Source organism: Aythya fuligula, chromosome 11 (genome assembly GCF_009819795.1).
Source record: "Aythya fuligula isolate bAytFul2 chromosome 11, bAytFul2.pri, whole genome shotgun sequence".
In the NCBI taxonomy this organism is placed as follows: Eukaryota; Metazoa; Chordata; class Aves; order Anseriformes; family Anatidae; genus Aythya; species Aythya fuligula.
This window is the reverse complement of record NC_045569.1, coordinates 21,817,816-21,836,045: the sequence shown is the minus strand read 5'-3', so window position 1 is coordinate 21,836,045 and position 18,230 is coordinate 21,817,816. Positions and strand designations below refer to the sequence as shown.

Sequence of the window (18,230 nt, the reverse complement as noted above, 5' to 3'; positions counted from 1 at the left end):
GAGCGCGTGTCCAAGGAAGTGAAGGCGTTCAACCTAAACGCTTCCGATCGCGTTTCGGACGGTACGTCAGGCACCTTTACCGGAACGAACAGGAAGGCAGACGGAAGGGTCCGCCACCGCGGCGGCTCGCCGCGCCCCTTCCCTGCCGAGACTCCGCCGCCGCCGCGCCCCGTCCCGTCCCACCAGAGGCGCCCCCGCCCTGCCGTGCTCCCCTCCCCGCGGCGGACATCTTGGGCGAGGCGCGGGACTCGCCCGCGGGAGGCGCGGGCACCCCCCGCTCCCCGACGGCAGGAGACCGCCCCAGCGCCGCGCGCCCAGCACCTTCTCCCAGCGCTCTGTAGCGCCCGGGGAAGAGACGGCGGCGAGACCCTCGGCGCCCGCCCCGTGGGAGGCGCGGCGGGCCGCGCCCAGGGGCCCTCGCACCCCGCCGGTAGGGCCCGCCGGCCAGCAGCAGAACCGAGACCCCACGCTCTCCCCGCGCCTGCGGCGCCGCAGCCTCCGCTCTCAGCACCGGTCCCCGGGAAGGCACGGGCTGCGCAAGCCGGGCTGGGCGTCGCCGGGTAGGATGTTACTTGGCGGCCCCGCCGATTCCCGGACCCGAGCCTGGGAGCCCCGGTACTCACAGCCATAATGCGGCCGGGATATGGCCAGCCCGTCCACCTCCTCCGCCGCCATGGCGCTGCGCTGGACCAGGGCCGGCCGGGACCAGGGCGCGGCCGTTCCTCTTCCTGCCGCACCGGGTGTGGCGGGGGCGGAGCCGCCGCACCGCGCTCGCTCCCTCTCTCCCCGCCCCAGCCGCCTCCGCCAGCCTCATCCGCTGCCGTGGCCGGGGTGAGAGCCTGCCCCGTCTCGGCCGCCGGCTCGCCCCTCCTGCCAGCCTTGTGGTTTCAGCCGGACTCAGCGACCGGCGCGGCCCAGTCCGCATCCTTCAGCCCTGCTGGGACTTCGGTCCGCCCACTCGCAGAGCACTGTGCTCCCGCGGGCCCCACCCTGCCTGCCTCGGGGTCCCCCTCACAGGGGACCAGACTTTGTCCCACTTGTAGCACCCTGAGATTTCCTGTCAGCCCCGCTGGCAACACTCAGCTAATCCCTGGCCTGCCAGCCCTGTTACATGGGATGCAGCCTAGGTCGAGCCAGCCAGCACTCCACAGCCACCAGGCCCAAAACTTCCAACCCTTACACACGCAGCACTGCCCTGCAAGCCCCAGTGGACAGATACACTGCAGCCAGATAAAAATCAGCCTTGACAGTTATCCCACCCCTCCCCCTTACATACACTCCGCCAGGCCAGGCTTACGTAGACTCTCTTGTGTATCTGTGTGTTTGATCTATTGCCTCTCCTGTTGCTTGTCCTTTTTTTTTTTTTTTTTTAAAATGTTGAATATTTACTAGTCAGCCTTACAAACAGCATTACAGAGATACCTATTTTTTCTTTTTTTTTTTTTTTTTTTGAAACTTTTTCAGTTTCAAAATTTCAGCTAGATTTTTTTTTAAATAGTACTTGGCCTTAATGCCTAGTCATTAGTTCTTCCCTGAGGAAATGAAGAGCTCCAAAATTCAGTCCCTTATTTAAACTACTATTATATGTTCTTTTGAAGGTGTTTATTTGTCACTTCCTTTACAAGATAGATGTCTATAAATGGTGCTGGGAGAAAGAAAAAAAAAAAAAAAAGATTTTTAGAAAACCTGAAGATTCTGAAGCTGCAATTCTATAGTCACTTCAAGACAATCTAGCTGCAGGCTATCACTGAAACAGAAGGTATCTCTAACCTCCTCTGTCCTCCTCCAAACAGTATAGTATATACAATTATTCCACCCGCCTGTGCAAAGTATTGTAAGGCCTTGCATTCCAAGAAAGACTGGGAAATAATAGCCTATTCAAACAGTTTTCCACTGAAGAATTTTTCAGACATATCCTAATTTTTAGCAAAATAAAGGCTGAAGAGGGAGTAGGATCTGCTCTATGTTCCATTTAGCACTAAGAATTCTAAGTCATCACTTACTCTCTTTGTAGTACACATGGAGCCGGCCCAGATCGCTGAAATAAAAATAACATCTAGTGCCACACCACATCTTAGCAGCCTTCATTCTGATGAATCTTCTCATCTTCATTAGTCATTTTTTCTTAACATTATTTTTTGCACCTCATGTGTTTACAGACATATGTGACCTTTCCCTTTAGACCACATTCATTCAAGATACGTTTAAATCTTATCCTCTATACCTGTACTGAGGTTTAGGTCCGTATTCGTTTTTGTTGTCTTCTCTAATTACCCAGTTTAGCTACATTCTCTGTTCTTACAGGCCCAGAATGCCCTGCATGAATCTGACAGAATTGCCTCAAATGACCCAGTGTATGTTTTAAACACACATGCATGTGTGTTATATACACACACACACTTAATGTGCACGTGCGTATATATACACATAAAATGCATGTATACAGCCGGGAGCTGCCTGGCACACAGCTCTAGATGCACACAGTCTGCAGGACTCCTCATGGAAGACTGAGAGCAAGCAACAGACAAGGAGGAACCCTAACCCTGCCCAGTCCTGCTATAGTCAGGACATGCAGCTAACACACAGCCACAGGCTGATGAAATAGCAGAGGAGCACTTACTCTTTGTAGGAAGGTGAGCAATCTCTCCATTCACAGAAACCATCATGAAAACCTCTCCTTTTCCCTGTGACAGTGCAACATGGGCAAGCTGGCAAGAACACTTCTTGAACTGCAAACACTGTGTACTTGTTTCCAAGCACCAGGTACAATTTCTTTCACTTGAAGCATCTGTAAGGTCCAGGGAAGCCCCACAGCTACCTAGAGGAAGGAAAACATGGGGCGATTCAAAATTTATTTTGTCTGTGGCACAGACATCCTCCCCTTCTTTTATTTTTTAACACCTTTTAATGTTTTTTTTTTTTTTTTTTTTTTTTCCTGTACTTGTTCTCATGTAGCCTACCTACAAAGGCACTTTGAGAACCAATAAAGTAATTTAAGTCTTAACCAGCCCACTATATTTAGTGGAGCTCAAACCCGTACCTCTCACCATCAAACAAGAAATTCCAATGACAAAAAAGCTGCCATATCTCTATTTCAAATGCTTTCATAATTAATTCTAGCTTTACTTTTAGTATGACTCACTTCCAACAAATCACTAACTTCACCTTCCCAAAAATTAGCTTCCCCCCACCCACAACTGCAATAGGCAAACGTTCCCTCTGCAGAGGGAAATGTTACATCATTTCCTTCTGCCTTGTTCTCAAGAAAGACACCTGACAGTCGCACTTTTTGTGACAGAATGCTACTATAACCTTGATTTATGGGTATAGAAGACTATTATGTTCAGATTCAAGAGTTCCCTGTCAGATTAAATTAGTATGTATTTACATAAATAAAAGCACCATGTTATTAGCAATGTACAATATACCACTAAATTATATATTCGGCATTTACAGGCAAAGCATTCTAGGGTCAAATATTGAGCCATCACTCTCCACATATTTAACTATATATAATCTTACTATAACATGATTAGCTTTATAGTCATTTAACAATCGTATTTCAATTTAGCGTTAATCATAAGCCGCCTGTTAGCACAGAACTTTGAGTCAGAAGCATGGGATTGAACCACAGCCTCTAACGAATACGGAAGGACTGTGACTGCTTTCAGCACCACAAGACTGAAGCTAACAGTGCTAGCCCTCAAATACAGCTTCCTAAAAGCAGGAGTATCACGTAGTTTTCCTGGCACAACTGCACACCGTGACATTCATGTCAATGATGAACAATTGCCTAGCTAAACTCCAGTCTTTGTTCAGCCAATAGAAGCTTTGTCAATATAAAGAGAATGGTTTGATTGTATTGATACACAATAGAACAATACTGTTGGAGCTCCCAGTATACTGCAAATATAGCTATAGGAAAATAAATGCATACATGTCAGAGAGGGTATTAAAAGACAATTTTATTTAGATAGTTAGGCTACGTACTTGAACATTTTTCTTCCCTGTAGGAACATAACATGAGAACTTTCTCCTACAAAACAGAGCACACTACGACAAACTGATCACAAACCAAACACACTTGGACAGTAAAGTTATTTATCTGTTGCAAATAGTAAACATTATGCTTAACGCTACTTTCTACTGAATGAAGACATGATGAGTAAAAACACACAGGAAGAAAAGCAATTCGGTTGTCCCTCAAGTTTCTTCTTCTCTAAGTTGAGGAAACCAAGTGACCTCAGCCGCTCCTCGCACATCTTCCTCTCCAGCCCCATCGCCACCTCTGTTGCCCACCTGCAGAGGCTAATATTTTTACGCCCTCCTTATGCTGTGACACCCACAACTGTACACAGTACTTGAGGTGAGACCAACATATAACAGGTAAGACCAAGGTCAAACTAACGTGGATAGAACAATGCCACACATCCTAAGAAAACAATAAAGAAACTTGACAAGAAATGCCAAAAACAAAGACGAGAAAACAACCTAGAAGGTTGCGAGCTTGCTGCTGTTCTGGAAGGGCCCTTCTGGACCAACACTTGCCACCACAACCACCCGAGTCACTCAGCCGTCCTCCTGCGGCCACGCCAGAGCGCCCCAGGAGCGGAGAGGAGGGCACCGGACTAGCCCGGCCCGGCCAGCTGCTCCCGGGGACTCTTCCGGAAAGCCGGCGCGCTCGCCCATCCTCCCGTTACTTCCCGGGCCCGGCGGGGAGCCGCCCGCGGAGCGCGCCCTGCCACCGGGCCGCGCGAGGCCAGCGGCAACCTCCGCCGCTCCCCGGGGCCGAGGCGCCGCCCGCGACCCCTCCGGCGGCCGCGGCGCAGACGCGCCCTTCCCGGCAGCCCTCGCGCCCCTCCCGGCAGCCCGCGCGGCGGCGCGCAGCGGGATGATCCACGAGCTGCTGCTGGCGCTGAGCGGGTACCCGGGGGCGGCCTTCACCTGGAGCAAGCGCGGCGGCCTGCAGGTACGGCGGGACCCGGCCGGCCCGCCCCCGCCCCCGCCCCCGCGCCCGCCCTCCCGCCCGCCCTCATCGCTGTCATTCCCCGCAGGTGTCCCAGGAACTGCCGTTCTTGCACCCCAGCGAGACGAGCGTCCTGAACCGGCTCTGCCGCCTCGGCACCGACTACATCCGCTTCGCCGAGTTCGTGGAGCAGTACACCGGGCACGTACAGCAGCAGGTGGGGCCGCCTGGCCGCGGTTTTCCCGGGGCGGGGCGGGGCGGGGCGGGGCGGAGCAGAGCTGGGCGGGTGCCGCTGCGCCCGAACCGCGCCGGGCACGGATGCGCCGCGGCGCCGGCCGGCACTCGTCCCAGCGACCGTGCTGCCTCGAACGGGGCTCCGGGAGGCTCCGCGCGGTGAAAGTGAAGGAGGGTCCGCGACAACCCATGTGGAAAGGTGGACGGAATGTAAAAATCTCGGTCCTGGGGAAACATAACGCGCTAATTCGCGATCGCTGCAGATTCTCCAGGGTTTGTGGCGACCCTTGCGTGCATACACAGAAGAGCTAAATGAAACTCTGCTGTTTCTTCTCTGGGCGCTTTCTGGGGGGTTGAGGTGCATTTCAAGATGCTGCGATCATTGGATGCTGGTGTAAAGCTGCACAGAAATTCCATCACTCTTTAGACCTGCACTGAGGAGCTGATGTAGATTTTATTGTTTGCTTTTAGGACCATCATGTATCTCAGCAAAACCAGGGTGGATTACATGGGATTTATTTGCGAGCTTTCTGCACAGGTCTTGATTCAGTATTGCAGCCATATCGACAGGCACTACTTGACCTTGAACAAGAGGTAAAGGAGAGAAAGTTGGAACAAGAGGCTGTCCTGCTGCTGACAGATTGTGAAAACTTGTCATTTCTGCAATTAATGGGCTATGTGGTAGGAGTTAAAGAGGCGACAAGATAGTTTTCTTTCCCCTTTAGGAATGGTTTCCAAATTATTCCTGTGAGGTGCCATTATAAATGACTGTTCATTCTAATAAGTAGTCAGTCCCTTTTTATATACAGTTCAGTAGGTGCCTCAACAGCCTCAGAGCCCATTGCTGTCTCAGACTATTGTGACTTCTGTTTTCAGTTGTGAGGGTTCTGATTAAACCCTTGGTGGCTTTGTAGCTGTTACACCTTTGTACAGTCATTGTGCAGTGGTTTCATTAAAAGTTACAGCCTAAATGGGACATGACACAAAAAAGCCGGGGGGAGGAGGGGGGAAAGCTGTCGGAACTAAGGGTATGGAATATAGAATCAAACCTGCTTTTTTACTTATCTATAACTTATTTTAATTTTCATTAATTGCTTTGTTCTTACAGTTTTTGGCTGACCCGCATCTTTCCATCTCACATGTTAATTATTCCTTGGACCAGGTATGTCATGTTAATAAACATGTAGTATTCTTCAGTTACTCTTTCCGCTCTGTGATATGTCTAATGAGAACATGGGTGGGATAAACAAAGTTTATTCTTTCATGTCATGTCACTTCTCTTTAATGCCTCCAAATTTGTAGTCCCCTGATCATGTTTAGAGGATTACTTGCACTGTAACACATATCTTAGGTTTTTCACTCTTACCCTTGCATATTCCTTGCTGCTTGTGCTTAGTCTGAACTGCAGCTGGAATGCAGTAATTTAGTGCATCTTGATCCAGGCGAGGGAGTGTATTCTTTCCGGTGATTTTCAGGTCACAGAATGGTTTCCGATTTGTGGGGAAAGCATGATGATGGCTTGGTTAAATTACTGTAATCAGGTGCTGTCCGCACTTACCCAATCACAATTTCTCTCTCCCTTGCATAGCAAACTAATTCAACATTTTGTTCCTTGTTCTGCAGTTTCAGTTACTCTTCCCATCTGTAATGGTCGTGGTGGAACAGATCAAGACTCAGAAGGTACAGCAAAATTGTAGCTAGTCTCTCTTAACAAGTTTCTTCCTTAGCTGACAAAAGTATCTTCTGACCTCACACCACAATAGAATGCTAGGAAAGAATCTGGTTTCAGTAATGGGTGCCCCATTCCTAGTACTACTGTAAGTATTGAACGTTTCACAAATCCATTTAGACTCAATTTAACTCTCTTTTCTGTTTCATTATTAGTAAGATCTCTGACAGATATTCTAATCACAGCACATTTCAAAGTACAAGATGCTGCTAACTGGACTTTCTTCTTTTCTGAGCCTGTTTTCTCTCCCACCCTCACCAGAGTTTAATAAATAAAATAAAATAAAAGGTGGAGGCTAATGTTTTCAGAGTTACGAGATGCTTATTTTTTTTGTTAAGGGAATCTTTTGAGAAAAAACTTGGGTGTGCAGCCTCACACAGGCTCACAAAGGTCATCACCTCTTTTTTCACTATATAGAGTATGTTTCATCTCTTTCTGCCAGACTTGTGCAGAAAATGCTTTTTCTAAATGCTTTTTCTTTCTGCAGATTCATGGATGTCAGATATTGGAAACCGTCCACAAACATAGCTGTGGGGGGTTGCCTCCTGTTCGCAGTGCTCTTGAAAAGTATGTAGATGCAATAAAACTTCTTAAGTAGTAACTGGAGTTAGTGTCAGTGTGTTATCTTTCTTGTAAAAGCAGATAATACTTCTCAAAATAGGACTGCATGATCTAGAAATAGGAGTAGCATGCAAGGCAAATTGTCACAGTCCCCGTTACCTATCTAAAGCAGGTTAATGGCAGGAATTAAGGCTTTCTCCATAATTTCTATTTTTGGATATCTTACTGAGGTATCAGTGCTGAGGAAAGTTCAGATCCTATGTTTATTCTTCTTTTGAAATCTACGTGAAATGTTTTCGATGTAGCAGACCTATTACTCTTTTTTTCCATCCTTCAGGAAGATGTATTTCACTGGGTGGATGTTGCTATGTTTTTGTGTCTTTGGTGAGAAAGTCAGGCCATTGGCTCTTAAGGGATGATTCTTTTCAGTGTTCACGCTGAAATAGTAATAGAGTAGAAACAGCAGAACTGGGAAGCCACTGTATATTATATATATATACAGATATATATACAAATATAGATATATTTGCTGCTTTGTTTGTTTGGTTTTGTTTGTTTGTTTGTTTGTTTTTGAGTGATCAGTTCATCTTTCTCTGATTAAAAAAATTAAAAAAAAAAAATCTGTGTTAGATATTTAACTAACTGGACTTACCAGAATGAGGTACATTGAGGTTTTGATTAGTGCATGCAGAAACTCACTGTCCTATTTCTCTTGATCTCAGGATTCTGGCTGTGTGTCATGGAGTCATGTATAAGCAGCTATCTGCCTGGATGCTACATGGATTGCTACTAGACCAACATGAAGAGTTCTTTATCAAACAGGGTCCGTCTTCTGGAAATGTCCTTGGCCAACCTGAAGATGATGATGATGACCTAGGAATTGGGGGACTTACAGGAAAACAGCTACGAGAGCTGCAGGACTTGGTAAGGCTGCAAGTCATGGCTTGGCACCTTTGTTCCGTAGGTAACTAAAGAGGAAACGTATTGCCTTGTTTCAGTGCAAACTATGCTGGACTCGTCATTATTGCGACCTGGTGTACTGGGTCTGGCAGAGATGCAGTTCACTTTCCCCACAAAACAGCACTGATATTACACCGGTGTTTTGGCAGTTGCTAAACAGTGCTAGCACAGCATCAACACTCTCTCCAGCCCCCTCAAAGCCAGGAGGCTGGGGGTGGGCAAGAGGTGTGGGGAGGAGACATTGCCAGGGCAGATGACCTAAACTGACCAAAGGCATATTCCATACCGTATGACTTCACACTTGGCAATAAAAGCTGTGGAAGGGGAAGGAGAAGGGGGGTAGGGGGAGTCTCGTTTAAATAAAAAAATAATAAAAATAAAAAAAGTTTTTTTTCTTTCTTTTTTATTTTTATTATTTTTTTATTCATTTATTTTTCTTTTCCCTCTTTTTTTCCCCTTAATTAAATTGTCCTTATCTCAACCTGTGTGCCTTTTTAATTCCTTCTTCCCCCCTCTTCCTATTAGGAGGGGAGTGAGAGAGCAGTGTGGTGGAATTCAGCTGCCCATCAGGGTGAAACCACCACAGCTGGTAGGATGGCAGATCAACAGAATATTGTCATACGTTGCAGCTAGGCATAAAGAAGAGAGACATACTGGTGGGCATAGCTGGGTAATCTGGAGGCAGAAAGCCGTATTGATAGAATCTGTGTAGACGCTGGTGTCAAGTAATTTCAAGTGTGGTACTCACCCTGCTCGACTCTTTTCTGATTCGTTAGTCAACTCTTTGATTTTCTCAACCTGGACATAGATGATAGCATGAACAATTGCAGGGGAAAGAGTGTAAGAAGCTTTGGTGTAGTTCGTTTGCACCCTTTCTGGTGGTAGCTGGCTCAGGTACTTATTTTGCACAACCATTGGTGCAAAGCAGAGTGGAAATGTTACTTAACAGGGTAATGCCATTGACACTACTGGGGAAAAAATTGCTAAGGAATAGTCAAGAGACTGCTAACATGTCCAGGGTGCTAAGTTAAGCAAGGGGACAGCCTGCCAGAATACTGGTGAAATGCATTAACTCCTCATGTAGATGGCATACCATTAAATTGCTCTTGTGCAAAGCAGATTTCCCAATGGAGTGATCTTCCACGCTTTATGCGTCTGAATATTTTTCACATCAGGTGCTAGTGAGGAACCACTCTGTAAATTCACATTCTCTAATTTACTGTGAGAAAACATTTAATGGGCATCAATGGTGTTAGTTTGTTGCATGTAACTCCAGCTGTGAATGCATAAAAGATTCATCCCCATTACAACCTGCCTTGCGTAATTATTAAGTGCCTTGTATAAACAGTCTTTGCTGAGGAAAGACTATACACAGTCATAAACAAGGAAAAACTTCAGAAGACGACAGAGAATCAGCCATTTTGCTGTATTGGATGTATGATCTATGTGAAAATTGGTAAGTCTTCTAGATCCCTGGTGGCAAATGTAGGCACATCAAGAAGATAACAAGAAAGCCTAACTAAATCTCTTGTTCAGTATTATTGACTATTGATGTTGGCTGTTCTGCTGTCACATAGTAAAATAATAAACCCTTGGTGCTGATGGGATAGACCAATTCAAAATTCTTGGGTATCTCCTCATCTAAAAGTGTCAGAAGAATCTTAAGAATTGCCAAGCTGTTAACATCCATATGCAAACTCATACTGAACTCTCCTGTTAAAATGAAGAATTCATTCCCAAAACAAACGTTCTCAAAAATTTGGTACAATAGTGTTTTTTGATTATGGTCTAACGAACCTAATTCTCCAATAACAAGAAAACCAGATGAAATAATCCGTATTGCTATGATTGCTTCTCTGAAAGAAAATATAGCATCACTACCTGGAGTTCTAATATTTACTTATACCTTCAGGAGGAAGTTAATAACATACTGTGTCTTTGAAAAACGTTTTGCAGGAAATAATTGAGAAAATTCATATACGTAAGCCTTCAGATCCTTAAGCTGTCTGTTCACTAGTGGAGGTATTTGTGTTTGTGCATCTGTACCACAAATGTTCTAGTTGTGCTAAAACATGGGAATAGGGATAAAGGAGGATTATTTTTGCTAATGCTAATTAGCATTGTTATGGCAGCGAAAAACTAATGTGATGCACTTGCAAGAATAATTCATTTTGCTGTTGTGGCATTATCCTTTGGGAGAGCCAATTTACTGCTGTTCAACAAAGGCTGCACTTCATTTTTCCCCACTACCCCCCTTTCTGATGAAAACATCTTCTGTAGAGAGATCTGCTAGTATGCCAGAAGTATCAAGAAGTTTACAGCCTTATTGAAATTAGGCAGACCAGATCTGCTACTTTTCTGGTTGCTTTTAATGTACTCTGTTTAATTTTCAAAAACTTTAAGCCTGTTTTTCTCAACCTTTTGTTTCTTTTGCCTCATGCTCTCACTTTTTTCCCTGGGGTCTCTGACAGCGCTTGATTGAGGAGGAGAACATGTTAGCTCCATCTCTAAAACAGTTTTCTCTGCGAGTGGAAATGCTGCCATCATACATTCCTGTGCGGGTTGCTGAGAAAATCTTGTTTGTAGGAGAATCTGTACAGATGTTTGAGAATCAAAATGTTAACCTGACCAGAAAAGGTGAGAAACCTCTTTCTTGTTTTCTTTGTTCACCTGTGAATGACTGACGAGTATCTTCCAAAATGTTTTATGAATGAATTCCTTAACAGTTGCTGATGATCAGCTGATACTCTTCAGAAAGTATGGATGTCTGTGCCAGGTCAGACCAGTGGTCTCAGCGTTCTGCTTCAAAGTGCTAGGGAAGGATGTAAGGAATGAATGAAAAAAAAACACTCTCCAAACATCAGTTCCAAGTTCCCAGCAACAACTCACCATGTGCTTTACTCTGAGTAAATACAGATATCGTAAATGTCATGTTGCTTTTTCAGTTTGTATCCCTGTCCCTGAAGGGTGCAAACAGGCACAGGAGCACATCTGGCTCTGAGTATGTATGTTGCAGGATGTGTCAAAGACTCGTAGAATCATTAGCGTTGGAAAAGATTCTATGACTCTCTGATCGGCCAGAGGGTAGGGAAGGCCCTGCACAGGGACCTGGACAGGCAGGATCGATGGGCAGAGGCCAATGGGATGAGTCTCAACACGGCGAAGTGCCAGATCCTGCAGTTTGGTCACAACAACCCCATGTAGCACTACAGGCTTGGGGCAAAGTGGCTGGAAAGCTGTGCAGAGGAAAAGGATTTGGGGACATTGGTCAAGCTCACCGGAACATGAGTCAGTAGTGTGCCCAGGTGGCCAAGAAAGCCAATGGCATCCTGACTTGTATCAGGAATAGTGCAGCCAGCAGGGCCAGGGAGGTGGAAGGGGTCTGCAATTTTCCAAATGGTATTCCTTAGTATTGTCCAAAACACTTTTCTTACTTGCACAGGCTCCATCCTAAAAAACCAGGAGGACACTTTTGCAGCGGAACTACACCGACTCAAGCAGCAACCACTCTTTAGTTTGGTGGACTTTGAATCTGTGGTTGACTGGATACGGAGCACTGTTGCTGAGGTAAGGATCCCAGGAAGGATAACTATACAGTCTGGGAAGCTTTAGAGTTTTGTGAATGACCAGAGGAAGGGAAGAACTTTACAATTAGTGATTAAACAGGAGCGTGGAGGCTGCAGGTAGCTTTCAGGTTCCTATGGGACTCAGAGTGTTGTGTTACTCCAAATTCTAATGATAAAAGGACACTAACAAGTACCAGTCATTTGCATGGAGAAAAGCAGGGAATTTGTACGTAACGGTTGTTTAACTCATGAAGACTTTTCATGCCATGCTTTTGATGTAACAGTTGGCCTTTTACTTAGACAAATGCTTTGCATTGGTGCTTTTTTTTTTTAATTTGGAAAAATACCAAAAACTGGAGAAGGTGGGGAGCTTAGAAAAGTGAGAATATAACTAGGATGGGAAAGAATTCATAAGATTTCACTTATTTTTTGACCTGAGGCTTCATGTTTTTTGCTGGTATGCATCAGCAGTGTTCTAATTAGTAGCATGGGTTGACTTCACAGTGTGTTCTTGTATTTTATATGGGTGCTTTTTTGTGTGAATCTAAAGTATTTTAAGACAGCTACTGATCTTAGTTAATGGGTTTAGATAAATCTGAGAAGTGGTTACTTGTGTTTTGTTTGTTTCTTCGCTAGCATCTTTGGAAACTGATGGTGGAGGAATCTGATTTACTAGGACAACTGAAGGTAATACCAATTCTAGCTTGTTCTTGCTAAAGCAGCTTAAAATTAGTGCTGTAGGTTTGTTGTTGTTGTTGTTGCTTTTTTATGGCTATTCCCCCAGTAAATTCTTTACCGTCTTAGGTTCTGCATTTTTTTATTTTAGGTAAAGCTATTTTCATTTTCCAGATCTCAAGAATGAGTGCGGTGATAGAACCTGGTCAGACAGAGTTAGAGGGTTTTGTGGTTTGCCTCTTGAAGCAAGGCCTTGTAAACCTTTTGGGCAGTGGATGAATTTCAGAGCTCTCCAGCTGTTTTGAAATGGCAGAAGTTGTCTAGTAATAAATGTTATCAGTTAGGACACCTAGTATTTGTTAGGTTTTTGATATGCTTATATACAAAAACTTATCTCCACAGATTATAAAAGACTTTTATCTTTTGGGAAGAGGTGAGCTGTTTCAGGCTTTCATTGACACTGCACAGCACATGTTAAAAACACCACCTACGGCTGTAACTGAACATGGTGAGTGCTGCTTATTCACGTACAAACTGTACTCTCTGGTATAGCAGGCAGATGGTTAGCTATGTCCAATACAGAAGAGCTCCCCATCTTATCTTCTAAATGTCTTCATTAGCTTTGAAAGAGCAGCACTTTTGAATTAAATTGTCCCACAGAGAGAGTAAAGAAAACATCTTTTAGAAACTTTCAGATGGCAGGTTTCTCTCCATATCTGTGAGTGGAACTAAATGAAAAGGGTATAAATAGTGCATCGCTGTTGTCTTTTATGTCCCTGCATAAATAATGAATGAGTGCAAAATTAACACTAGCTGCAATGTCATGAGTATTTGGTATCTGTGCTCTCTCTCTGTCAGATGTCAATGTTGCATTTCAGCAGTCTGCTCATAAAGTACTGTTAGATGACGACAACCTTCTCCCTCTGCTTCACTTGACCATTGAGTATCATGGAAAGGAGCATAAAGGTACCTACTTGCATGTTCAGTAATGAGTAAAGAAGAAACATGATGATCGTGTTTTCAAGCCTATTAATTACCCTTCTTTGGAGTTAAAAAAAAAAAATAAAAATTAAATCTGTTCCCTTCACAGCCCTCCGTGATGGCCTAGCTTGCTTTTGCTCTTCTCATTCTGTTCTCTCCCCTTTTTGTCCTTCTGTGGGCTGCCTTGATGGAGAGGAAGACTTAATTCAGTACCATATTTGTTTTCAGATACTCCTCAGGCTCGTGAAGGGCCTACCCGAGAGTTATCTCCACGTGAAGCCCCTGCATCTGGCTGGGCAGCTCTGGGTCTTTCTTACAAAGTTCAGTGGCCGCTGCACATTCTCTTTACTCCTGCTGTTTTGGAGAAGTAAGTACTAGGTGTGGTCTTTGTCTATGTCTGTAGGCTCCCTGATCTCAGACACTCATTTTTTCCCCCTTCTCCTGAGAGAAAGGTAGATCTATAACACTGTAGCTTGCTCCCTGAAACTTAAAATTACTCTTTCCACTTAGTCATATTGAAGGTACAGTTGTTGCTAGTGACAGTAAGATCCTGGCAGATCTGTCAACAAAATAGATCTGTCAAACTTTGACAGCTTTTCTCTGCTTATGGTGAAATTACTTTTTAGGTTAATAACCAATACAAATAGAAACCTGTTACTCTGCGACGGGCCATTTCCTGATCTACCCTATTGGCAAACAATCGCATCCCATTTCTTTTTCCAATCTTGCACTGTTATCTTCTCCAGTACCTGTACCCAAGGAAGAGTTCCCTCTTCAACAACTTTGTATTTTTTGAATGTAGGTACAATGTTGTGTTCAAATACCTGCTAAGCGTGCGACGGGTCCAGGCTGAGCTACAACACTGCTGGGCTCTCCAGATGCAACGCAAACACCTGAAATCTAACAGAACTGATGCCATCAAGTGGCGTCTGAGGGACCACATGGCTTTCCTTGTGGACAATCTTCAGTATTATCTGCAGGTCAGGATTATACAGAATATTAAACCCATATCAGTTAATCAGAAACTGGCAGAAACTCATGGTGGGAGCACTGAAGTCCTAAGCTAAAACTTATGAGTTCCCAGATTCAGTGCTACAATTATAGTTGTTTTTTTTTGGTTGTTTGAATCAGTAGAGTTTTTGAGTGGTAATGGAAATGCAAATGTTACGGCTCTCAAGTGCTACTAAGCATTTGTGAGAGGCCCCACTCATCCCTGAAGTTGCATCATTAAGGTACCATCCTATCTTCTTCCCTTGCCCTGTTAACTGAGTTCTAATTTCAGTTTATTTTTATCTAAGAATTGAAAGAAGCTGTACTCTTGACCTTTTGAAGTTAAAAAGAGATGTTTCAAATCTAAACACTAGTTAGTAGCAGCATAATTTTGTGAGAATCAATTTAATAGCAACAACAGCTGAATTGAGGGGGCTCGACTTTCTAGATTCTACACTAACCTGGCTGAGCTGTTGCACTGCAGCCTTTGCCCTGAGCCTCCAGATAGCATCTCCCAGTGTTCCAATTCAGAAATGAAGATAAATACCTTTGTTTACGCATTAGCTGTACATTTTTTCACTAGTTAATCTTAAAGAAAGTGACCAATTTCTTTTCTACTTCGGTAATACTTAAGCATCTATTCCCCCTCCCTTATATTATTGTACTATTGTGGTATATAGGTCTCCATTCTGGGGGCAGAGAGAAGGTGATGCTCAGCCTCTTAATCTAGGAGTAGCAATAGGGAGAGTAAGTTTCTTAAATAAAACTTGTAGCTGGTCTGAGGTACTCCTTATTCCTCATAAAGGAAGATACTAATGAGATTTTTTTACATATCCATCAGGTGGATGTACTGGAATCTCAGTTCTCACAGCTTCTCCAACAGATAAATGCCACACGAGATTTTGAGAGTATTAGACTGGCTCATGATCATTTCTTAAGCAATCTGTTGGCTCAGTCTTTCATCCTCCTAAAGCCTGTAAGTAGATCTTCACTTCTTTTCTATGAGTTCTCCAATTGCCCCAGGAAGTAGCTTTGCAAACAGATCAGACAGTCTCCTCAAAAAACAGATCAGTGGTAATCTCCTGCAGAGTATAGACTGCAATTCTAAGAATAAAGCAGGTATAAACTAGAAGAGATAAGTTAATTAAGATCACTTAAGTTACAGTTGGTGGGAGTGGTGAACAATTTGCCTTAACTTGAAAAACAAAAAATGTTGCTGTGTTTTTCTCATGGGCAATGGCATTGAAGAGGTACCAATTAGCATAGTGCTGGGAGCTGTACTCCTGAGGGACTCATAGAGAAATGCATTAGCTAGGGAAAAAAATCCCGTCTCAAACTTTAGGAGGATAAAATATTTGAGATGTTCCACAGTGGACTTCAAGAATGGTCTTGTATTGTTACTCTACTCAAAAGTATATTAAAATGTTGCTTCTGTTTTTATTAAATACGTAGCCTCACAGAAAACATCTAGAAAGATGGTTGGTGCCAATGAGACTCCGTGATATCCTGGGTCTTGTCTCTTTCATTATTTTGCTCAGTGTTTGAGGTGGTAACATACTACATTTTCCAGTCTGGAACTTACAAATATTCCAGTAGTCATGCATGTGAGGTGTTTAGGCTTTTTCTTAACATTCTTGAATGCAAATTACCTTGCCCAATTGACATAAGACATTCCGAGTTTAGCGAACAGTAGAACTAAGCCCTTGAACTATATCCCTTGCTGTTCTTTAGTCTTATTCTCAACCTTGAAGCTGCAGTGGTGGCCTGCTGGTTGGATAGGATAGCCAATGATCAACTTCTGGGCCTATGTTGATGGCTGGTAGACTGATGCCAATGACTGTTTCCCCAGTGACGTCTGCAAAATGTGGTTGTTTTGGGGGTACAGGACAAGGGGAGAAGATGTAGTGCATTGTGCAAGTCTTATTTCATTCAGGAAAAAGGCCTTAAAATGCTACAGCTGCTTTATCATCTTCCTTACTGATTGTTTAAAAACACGGTATTAGTAACATCTTAAGTTATGAACGCTGCAACTTCTTAGATACAAAAAATGTTCTCTGGGGCTGAGCTGCCTTTAACTGCTGTCTTGTACTTCTTTTTCCATGCAGGTTTTCCACTGCTTAAATGAAATTCTAGATCTTTGTCATAGTTTTTGTTCTCTGGTGAGTCAGAATCTGGGCCCATTAGATGAGCGGGGAGCTGCACAACTCAGTATTCTGGTGAAGGTGAATCTATATTTATATGTACGTGTTTGTCTCCCATGCAAACATCTGGCAAATAGTCATCTTGGCTTTAAACTTACTTTTGTTCTACAGCCGTTAAGCTGAGATGAGACTTTCTGAATGAGTGCAACAACTTTAATTAATCAATAACTCCTGGGTAGAAAAACTACATATGCACAGAAGGGAAGAATGTGGGCAGTTATGCAGAAATCACTCTATTGAGTAGAAAGGAGGTGTACATCAGATTGTACCTTTCTCCCTCCTTTTGGATACCCAACACCTAATAATTCTTGTGGCTGACAACTTACCTTATAGTGGACTGCAAGCATCAGTTCTTCTGCAGTGATTCTCTTCTTCAGGCTGTTAAATGTTTAGGCAGGACAAAGAGCCTTCCTCAGCATGCCTTGAAATGACTTCCTGTAATTTGTAGGGATTCAGTCGTCAGTCATCGCTGCTCTTCAAGATTCTCTCTAGTGTTCGAAACCACCAGATAAACTCTGACCTAGCTCAACTGCTACTACGCTTGGATTATAACAAATACTACACCCAGGCCGGAGGAACCTTGGGCAGGTAGGAGTATTTTCAGGAGTGCTCACAGCATTATTATGAGACACCTGAAACACAAAGTGATCTAAATGATCATTAAGATATTTTTATCAGTTAAGCTATAATTATTAGAAACAAAACATTGCTAATACCCATGACAGAAAAGTAACAGAGCCAGAACGATTTAACTTACAGTTTCCATGTGCTTTTTTCGCCCTGCAGAATTTTACCTGCTATTTAATGTTGGCTGAAAAATGGTGATGTGGGTTGTTGGTAGAGGGAGCTCCTTTCAATGTAGCTAATACAGTATCCTTCTCTTGCAGTTTTGGAGTTTGAACACCAAGACCTTTTCTTCAGACTGTGACCAACAGCATGACAAGCAGTGATGCCTCTGGTGCTCTTGGAATTTTTTCCTTGTAGTTGGTACTTGCCTGATGAGCCACTGTTTAAGTGGCACTTCCTGCCAATTCTGTACAATTGCCTATTGAGTGCAGAAAGCTTTTTCTTTTACTCTGAACTAGTAGAACCATGCTTTCTGCAGCTCAGCATCTACTCATAAATGCTTCTAGGGAGGCAGTCTGTGCTTCTTCTGAAAGTGGAGAAAAAACAAGAATTATGATGTCAGAATTGCAATATCTTAACTGGAGCTGGGCTATGATCCGTTGCAAGCTGGAATAGGGAGGAAGTAGTCCGTTCTCAACTATGACTGAAGTTTTGTCTGTCTTCAGAACTTTCACTTGTGCAATAAACTGACTTACAGGAGACAGTGTCTGCTAATCAAATACATACTTCTCTGTACATGA

The 18,230-nt window shown here is 43.9% G+C and overlaps 2 protein-coding genes across 3 annotated transcripts in view; one reads left to right on the top strand and one right to left on the bottom strand.

Annotated features, from left to right (window-relative positions):
• The window catches only part of IQGAP1 (IQ motif containing GTPase activating protein 1), a 59,883-nt gene extending 57,073 nt beyond the window's left edge, over positions 1-2,810 (bottom strand). Inside the window, exon 1 of one of the 2 annotated variants that reach the window (XM_032195126.1) lies at positions 2,621-2,810. In XM_032195126.1, the coding sequence (XP_032051017.1) occupies positions 2,621-2,666 (46 nt within the window). In that variant the 5' untranslated portion in view covers positions 2,667-2,810. Of the gene's footprint in view, positions 1-623; positions 728-2,620 lie in introns of those variants that run through there. The other variant, XM_032195125.1, reaches the window with a different exon arrangement.
• A 2,081-nt stretch (positions 2,811-4,891) lies between these two features.
• Positions 4,892-18,189, top strand: TUBGCP4 (tubulin gamma complex associated protein 4). Its single transcript, XM_032195176.1, has 18 exons — positions 4,892-4,969; positions 5,055-5,183; positions 5,672-5,794; positions 6,309-6,362; positions 6,824-6,880; positions 7,417-7,496; positions 8,213-8,414; positions 10,922-11,087; positions 11,893-12,017; positions 12,653-12,703; positions 13,094-13,199; positions 13,550-13,657; positions 13,901-14,039; positions 14,475-14,652; positions 15,504-15,638; positions 16,768-16,884; positions 17,312-17,451; positions 17,751-18,189. Exons 1-18 carry the CDS (start codon positions 4,892-4,894, stop codon positions 17,761-17,763), a joined length of 2,001 nt encoding a protein of 666 aa, XP_032051067.1. The 3' UTR covers positions 17,764-18,189.
• Positions 18,190-18,230: the final 41 nt, after the last annotated feature.

Excerpts from the sequence above, each read along its gene's own strand:
- TUBGCP4 (XM_032195176.1), top strand. The coding sequence starts at position 4,892 with ATGATCCACGAGCTGCTGCTGGCGCTGAGCGGGTACCCGGGGGCGGCC. Across the intron at positions 6,363-6,823 it reads TTAATTATTCCTTGGACCAG|TTTCAGTTACTCTTCCCATC; the intron begins GTATGTCATGTT and ends CTTGTTCTGCAG. Across the intron at positions 13,200-13,549 it reads TACGGCTGTAACTGAACATG|ATGTCAATGTTGCATTTCAG; the intron begins GTGAGTGCTGCT and ends TCTCTCTGTCAG.